This window comes from Atta colombica, unplaced genomic scaffold, assembly GCF_001594045.1.
Source record: "Atta colombica isolate Treedump-2 unplaced genomic scaffold, Acol1.0 scaffold7, whole genome shotgun sequence".
NCBI classification, from domain to species: domain Eukaryota; kingdom Metazoa; phylum Arthropoda; class Insecta; order Hymenoptera; family Formicidae; genus Atta; species Atta colombica.
Window position 1 is genome coordinate 1,665,725 of NW_017259561.1, and position 7,551 is coordinate 1,673,275.

General features: G+C 33.5%; 2 protein-coding genes across 4 annotated transcripts in view; one reads left to right on the forward strand and one right to left on the reverse strand.

Annotated features, from left to right (window-relative positions):
* The first annotated feature begins 1,923 nt into the window (after nt 1-1,923).
* LOC108692408 (26S protease regulatory subunit 7) lies at nt 1,924-4,122 on the forward strand. Of its 3 annotated transcripts, none has more exons than XM_018200638.1 (7): nt 1,924-1,975; nt 2,126-2,294; nt 2,372-2,409; nt 2,528-3,010; nt 3,105-3,269; nt 3,359-3,525; nt 3,590-4,122. In XM_018200638.1, exons 2-7 carry the CDS (start codon nt 2,222-2,224, stop codon nt 3,966-3,968), a joined length of 1,305 nt encoding a protein of 434 aa, XP_018056127.1. In that variant the 5' UTR covers nt 1,924-1,975; nt 2,126-2,221; the 3' UTR covers nt 3,969-4,122. The 3 variants fall into 3 exon arrangements, with proteins under 3 accessions (XP_018056127.1, XP_018056128.1, XP_018056126.1); XM_018200639.1 differs by having other exon boundaries at nt 1,929-1,946; XM_018200637.1 differs by lacking the exon at nt 1,924-1,975 and having other exon boundaries at nt 2,040-2,294.
* A 31-nt stretch (nt 4,123-4,153) lies between these two features.
* Nucleotides 4,154-7,551, reverse strand: part of LOC108692409 (cytochrome P450 302a1, mitochondrial) — a 7,892-nt gene continuing 4,494 nt past the window's right edge. Inside the window, exons 5-8 of the mRNA XM_018200640.1 lie at nt 5,051-5,201; nt 4,690-4,938; nt 4,361-4,585; nt 4,154-4,279 (exon numbers count right to left, since the gene is read on the reverse strand). Coding sequence (XP_018056129.1) covers nt 4,166-4,279; nt 4,361-4,585; nt 4,690-4,938; nt 5,051-5,201 — 739 coding nt within the window. The 3' untranslated portion in view covers nt 4,154-4,165. The remainder of the gene's footprint in view (nt 4,280-4,360; nt 4,586-4,689; nt 4,939-5,050; nt 5,202-7,551) is intronic.

Below are 7,551 nucleotides of genomic sequence, written 5' to 3' on the forward strand. Positions count from 1 at the left end.
ATTATTTTGAAAGATTATAAAATCGCATGATTGTAAAATGTGCAAAGCATCAACATGAAATGCTGTGTGCCTGAGTGAAGGTAGAGAAGTAAAAAGGGCATTTCATTTCATGGGTAAGAATTTTTGTATTAAATGTATCAATTCTTGCGCATGTATTAACGATGTGGGATATGAAAAGTGTTATTAATGTTATTTTATTGAATGTATTAATAATAAAATTGAAGTGACATTATTTTTGTTTACCGTTTATATACCGTTCATATTCATACATTTTGATTTCCATACATCGATAATATATTGATCGATACATTGATCGCAGCGCGCGCGCGAACGCTTCTGATTCGCTCAAATATTGTCCCAACTAAAATAGCAGCTGATCAATTGTGGCCACGAATTTTCCTCGAACTGCCCATTCCAGTATATATATACAGTTTGCTTAGAGCACATAGACATGGAGGGAGCATTGTGGTTCAGAATTGAGTCAAAGATGTGCTTGAAAGAGAAAGATATGTAAGAAGATGCGTGTAAGAAAGACAGATGTATATATGGAACATTCGTTCTGTCTGTGTATGCTTTAAAATGCCGATAATAATTATATTATAATATAATATAAAGAGCTTTCCAGCAAGAGACACAAATTAATATAATAATCTGTCGATGATAATAAGAATGTAAATGTAATGATATACAGGGTAATATACATGTAATGATATACAGGGTGGGTCCAAATTTTGGCCCCACCCTTCCTGGATAGAGTGGACTAAACTGAAAAATCGAAAAGTCCTCTACTATTTTACAATGCTCGCAATAGTTAACAAGATATGTTTAAAGATATCCGAATACGCATCCGCCCGAACTACTATTACCGAAATATGGCGTACAGCCCGATCGCACATTACGCGGTATTGTCCATTTGATGAAATGTTATGTGAGAAATCTCGAGAGATTGGTCTAATTTTTGTGAAAAAGTGAATAAGTGAACAAAAAATAGAAAAGCAAGAAAAATTTCTTTTTATTTATTGTATTTTAAACCTATTTTTTGAACATATATATAAATTTCTTTTATATCAATTTCTTTTATATCTTTCTCATAATATTTTCATAGATATATAATTACATAATATTTCTTTATACAAATATACATTTTTAAGTTAATTTAATATTTTTCCTAATTTTTTTATATTTTCTCTTTATTTTTCAATATATTTATAATTTATTTTGATTAATTTTCATAAAGTTTAAATTATTTTTATTGCAATATTAGATTTATTCGCGTCGCATGTTTTAATATACTCCAATATGTTTCTACAATAGCACTTCAATGAATTCGTTGGATTGCGATGTGAATAAATAGATAATGCTAATGAAATGCCCACATCCAGGCGTATAGCTCTTCATGTTGATGCTTTGCACATTTTACAGTCACGAGATATTATAATCTTTCAAAGTAATCTTTCAAATATATAAACGTAAGTGTGCACGAGCATCTGAAAGCTTCTGTTTCGCTCTTATATTGATCAAATTAAAATGGCGTTCCAAAATTTGACTCTGTCAACTCCGAATATCTGTTACCTTTATTTAACATTCGGTGACCAACGAAGATAAAATGATACTTGAGTTGACAGAGTTGAATTTTGGGCGCAACCCAGGAAAACAAGCATCGGGTGCACTTAGTCCTATAAGGGGCGAAGCCCCTTATAGGACTAAGTGCACCCGATATAAAAGGAAATACAATAAAAGGAAATAGAGAACAAAGAATAAGAATTTCAATCTGTCAGAAATTGTGTATTCCACAGTACATGATTTCTAATAGGTTGAAATTCTAGCGGAGCTACTCCCTATAATAATAGTAATCTCATCGGTAACTAGGCATTAGTGCAAAAAGTGCAAGCAATGCAAACAGACTTAATTTGATCATTATTCATCTGCAACAGGGAGTCGACTATGTATCTTGAAATGAGATGAAAATTAAAAAGTGAACAAATTCACTAGAATATTCATAATTTAATTGGTTAATACTTAAGTAATCATTGCTCACTTTTGTAATTTTCATCTCATTTCAAAATATACACTCGAGCCCCAGATGTCGCTTCGGAAGATCTTTACTGATTTTGCTTGTAATCAGAAGGAATATAACCTCAAAGAAATTCTGGGAATTGACTTTGCTAACGAACGTCAAAAGCGTAGTGTGAGCAAGCAGAACGATTTAACAAGAGTGAACATGCCGGATCATCTAGGAGAAGATATGCGGAAGATGAAGAACGAGGAGGAGAAAGAAGAGAAGGAGATAAAATGTAAGCTGAATTTCGTGACTTTATTGTCGATCTTGTCATAATTTCTATTTTCTAAAGCCTGTCTCCTGAATTTTCAGCACTAGATGAAGGCGACATCGCTTTGTTGAAGACTTATGTGAGTTTATCGTTATATTATTGTTAAAAGAGAAATTTAAAATCAACATATAGAGATGAATGCTCATTTGCTATATGAATGTTTGTTTGGAATTCTTGTAAATTTTTGTTTTAATTAGGGCCAAGGACAATATACGAAAAGTATTAAGGCTGTTGAAGAGGATATCCAAACAATTATCAAGCGTGTGAATGAATTAACTGGGATCAAAGAATCTGATACTGGTCTGGCACCACCAGCTCTTTGGGATTTAGCGGCTGACAAACAAACTCTGCAAAATGAACAACCTCTGCAAGTGGCACGCTGTACCAAAATCATAAATGCAGATTCTGACGATCCAAAGTATATAATAAATGTGAAACAGTTTGCAAAGTTTGTAGTTGACTTGGCAGATTCTGTAGCACCAACAGATATAGAAGAAGGTATGAGGGTAGGAGTAGATCGCAACAAGTATCAAATTCATATTCCTCTGCCATCCAAAATTGATCCTACTGTGACAATGATGCAAGTAGAAGAAAAACCTGATGTTACCTATAGTGACGTTGGTGGCTGTAAAGAACAAATTGAGAAATTGAGAGAAGTCGTCGAAACGCCACTATTACATGTTGGTTTATAATCATATTATTATATAATACAATCATACATTACATTTATTAACAAAGTATAACAAATATTAATGTAACGAATATTAATTATAGCCAGAAAAATTTGTCAATCTTGGTATTGAACCACCAAAAGGTGTTTTGTTATTTGGACCTCCAGGTACAGGAAAGACTTTATGTGCTAGAGCAGTAGCTAACAGAACAGATGCCTGTTTTATTCGTGTCATTGGTTCAGAATTAGTTCAGAAATATGTTGGTGAGGTATGTCAGATGTTGTGTAAAAAAAAGCTGTTATAGCAATTATAAGTAAGCAAGAATCTATATGAATAATGTATACAATTTTTTTGCAGGGTGCTAGAATGGTAAGAGAACTATTCGAAATGGCACGAAGTAAAAAGGCATGTTTGATCTTCTTCGATGAAATCGATGCCATTGGCGGTGCTCGTTTTGATGATGGTGCTGGTGGCGATAATGAAGTTCAACGTACTATGCTGGAGTTAATAAATCAATTAGATGGGTAAATTATCTCATATTTATGTTTATTCTTAAACAAACTGTCATCTAACTCAGTTTTTTTTCAGATTTGATCCGCGAGGCAATATAAAAGTTCTGATGGCGACAAATAGGCCAGATACGTTGGATCCTGCACTAATGCGACCGGGTCGTTTGGACAGAAAGATAGAATTTGGTTTGCCAGATCTTGAGGGACGCACGCATATTTTCAAGATTCACGCGCGTTCAATGAGTGTCGAGAGGGATATCAGGTTCGAATTGCTCGCTCGTTTGTGCCCTAACAGTACAGGGGCTGAAATACGATCGGTCTGTACCGAATCTGGTATGTTTGCAATCCGTGCACGACGTAAAGTTGCAACAGAGAAGGATTTTCTCGAGGCAGTTAACAAGGTCATCAAATCATATGCCAAATTCTCTGCAACACCAAAATACATGACCTACAATTAGAACTCATTCGCAAAACATTTAATTTTCGCATTCGATAAGTTATTATCAGCGCGTCATATAAATCTTATAATTATTTTTATTGCTGTATCTATTGAATTAATCAAGAAACAATTTTATTCTCAAATAGAATATAATAAATGTTGTTTTTTCTAATACAATAAGTTCTCTATTGTTACAGTCTCAATGACTTATTTCTTCTATGCATCTAAACTTTCAAATCTCAATTTAATAGGTCCGTCAGGTTTATTGATTAGTAATGAAACCGAATCAAGAGAGTCTCCACACCATGTAAATCGCAGGTTTCTGCAGATCTGGAAAGAATTTATTGAATTATATGATTGTGCATATATAATATGTTATGAAGAATGGTACATAATTCTTAAGGCATATACCCGGAGTAAAATAACTTGCAAATTTTGTTCAGCGAATCGTCTTGCAATGCACGATCGCGGACCATGACCGAAAGGCAATACAGTATATGGATTGATAAATTTTTCTTTCAGCTTGGTTACTTTGTCATTGTTGTCACGTAACCATCTCTCTGGTCTGAATGAATTTGGTTCGTCGAAATACTCGGGAAGTCGACAAATCACTTGATTTTGTGTCACAACTACAGTCTGAAATGTTTCATTAAGATAGATTTTCTCTTAAAGATTTGTCTTTTATCTATCGTCACTATTTTTAAAAATAAACATTTTTTAAATAAACAAAAATACACTACTCCTTCGGGAATGTGATATCCGCTCAGAACTACATCAGTTTGCAAGATACGACCTATTCCTACAGAGAGAGGATTTAGCCTGAAAGTTTCTTTTATTACAGCTTTAGTGTATGTAGCATTCCTTAGGATTTCCGCCGTTATAGGAGACATAGGATCCGTTAACAAAGTTGTAGCCTCTAATCTCAATTTTTCTTGTACACTTGTATTTCTTGCAAGGTGATATAAGGCGAACGACATACTGTATGTCGTCTAAAATAATATAAAACTCGTGTATAAGTCAATTAAAAAGAAATCGGGCTAGGCTTATCAAAATTTGAATATTTATCTAATTTATAAGTTTATAAGTCTATTGAAAACTTACAGTATCCATGCCAGCGAGCAACATATCACATGCCATTCCCACGATATCTTTGATGTCTAAAGTCTCATTTTTTAAATATTCCTTGAGAAGAGACTGTTTCCGACATATGGATGCATCTTGATTTCTTTGAGTAACCATTTGCAACGCTATTCTGTGTGTATCCCCAAAAATTAGAATTGATAAATTATAAATAAAATATAGAAATTTATATTATTATCACGATCCTTCCATAAATAATACAAAGATTTTTTTTGTGATTTTTTTGTATAAAAATAGAAATAGACATTTACAAAAAAAGAAAAGTTGAAATAATTTTGTTAATTATTTTATGGTTTGTTAAATCTAATTTAGATAAAATTTAGAGAAGTTCAGAGATATTTATGTATAAAAAATTTATTTAAACCAACAATTCTATGATATATCATTATTTTTATATGCTACAAAAATCTTACAATCAATTTTATTTCAATTTATCACTTTTTTTAGATAAGAATCAAATATATTTATAAATAAAAATTGCCTACATGAGTGGTTATTCTTCTCTTTCTCTCTTTAGTGCAGAAGTAAAATATATACAAACTATTTCCAAATTAGTAGTACATACATACAGAAATCAAATATGTAAGTATGTGGGTGCGTTTCGAGTAACACATGAATGCATTTGTCATTCCTCGTTGTTTACCAAATAATAAAGAAAGATAAAACGATATATCATGCGTTTCATGTTCGGAATGCACCCACATACTTACGTATTTTCTGAAGTGGATTAATAAATCCAGAATCGAACCATTGTAATTATTAGAGTATATTCACACAAACTTACATACGTTTATGCGATTATGCAAGTTGTGTGGATATAAGCGAGGAGCACAGATTCTTGCATAATGCATAACACGTAATGCATAAGAAAATAAACCAATTAAGTCCTCTGTTTCCTTCCTTTCCATGAAATAAAGAACTCTGATTGGTTGAATTTCTTATGTTTTATGTATTATGCGTTATCAATGCAAACAATCAATGATTTTATGGAAGTTTGCGTCATTGTCATCTTTAATAAATATCTCGTCGGAAACAATTCTCGTGGATAATCCTCGACATGTCACTTTAAAACAAAATTACAGTGGTGCAAATGTTTAAATGATCGTTTGATGTCTACGCAGAACCGTACGAAATTTCTCAAAATTTTCTTCAAAAATGAGCACACACCTGAGTTTTTTCCAACTTCATTGATAAGTACATACAAGGTATACAAGTATGAAATGACGATTTTTTCCCAAAAAAATACGTTAAATTCGGAAGAATGATAAAAAGAGATTTATTCAAAGTATGCTCCAAAGTATGCTAGTTACACATTTTTCCCATCTTTCGGGCAATTTGTGGATACCACGCCAGTAAAAATCTTCCCCTTTTGCCGCCATTCATCGAACCATTTTTTCACATCTTCGTACGAATCAAAGCGCTGCTCAGCAAGTGCGTGACCCATCGATGCAAACAAGTAGTAATCGGAAGGAGTCAAGTCTGGTGAGTAAGCCGCATGGGGTAGAACTTCTCAACTGAGTGCTTCCGAACTGATTTTGTATGTGATGGAGCATTGTCATGGAGAAAAATGACCTTGTGTTGCCTCTTTTGGTATTCTAGTCGTTTTTTAAGCAGCGAACGGTTCAAATCGATCAATTGTTGTTGATAGCGTTTGGTATTAACCGTTTCGCTTCAATAGCTCATAATAAACCACATCCTTCTGGTCCCAAACACAGAGCATCGTCTTCCTGCCAAAGCGATTCGGTCTTGTGGATGGGTCAATCCATGATTTTTTGCGCTTGGAATTCTCAAAAAATTCCACTTTTCATCCCCAGTAATACGATGCAAGAATGACTTTCTTCTATATCGTTCGAGCAAAATTTCACATATGCTTTTGCGCCTCTCCGTCTCTCATTCAATTCATGTGGCACTCATCTGCCGACTTTCTGAATCTTTCCCATCTCTCGTAGGCGATTGGAAACAGCTTGTTGACTAACGCTCAATTGTTCTGCGAGTTGTTTTTGTGTTTGTGAATCATCTTTATCCAGCAATGCTTACAATTCCACGTCTTCATACTTTTTGGGCGGTTTTCCATGTTCCTTGTCTGCAACATCGAAATCTCCAATTTTGAAACGCTGAAACCATCGTTCACACGTTTTTTGTGATGGAGCATGTTCACCATAAGCTTCTCCAAGTAATCGGAATGATTCTGCAGCAGTTTTCTTCAAATGAAAATAAAAAATTAATACTATCCGCGAATGCTCCTTATTTGGTACAAATTTCGTCATATTAAACACAGCAACACAATACTATGCAAACACTTTTCAATCAAATCACTTTGCGCGTTTGATGGTACAATAAAATGGTGTATAATATTAAATCTTTGTACTTCACATTGCATTAATGTTCCATCTGTTTCTCAAATCGTCATTTCATATTTACACCTGGTAGATACATTCAATTATTTGTGAGTTTTATATATA

Excerpts from the sequence above, each read along its gene's own strand:
- LOC108692408 (XM_018200637.1), top strand. The coding sequence starts at position 2,084 with ATGTCGCTTCGGAAGATCTTTACTGATTTTGCTTGTAATCAGAAGGAA. Across the intron at positions 2,295-2,371 it reads AGAAGAGAAGGAGATAAAAT|CACTAGATGAAGGCGACATC; the intron begins GTAAGCTGAATT and ends CTGAATTTTCAG. Across the intron at positions 3,011-3,104 it reads TCGAAACGCCACTATTACAT|CCAGAAAAATTTGTCAATCT; the intron begins GTTGGTTTATAA and ends TATTAATTATAG.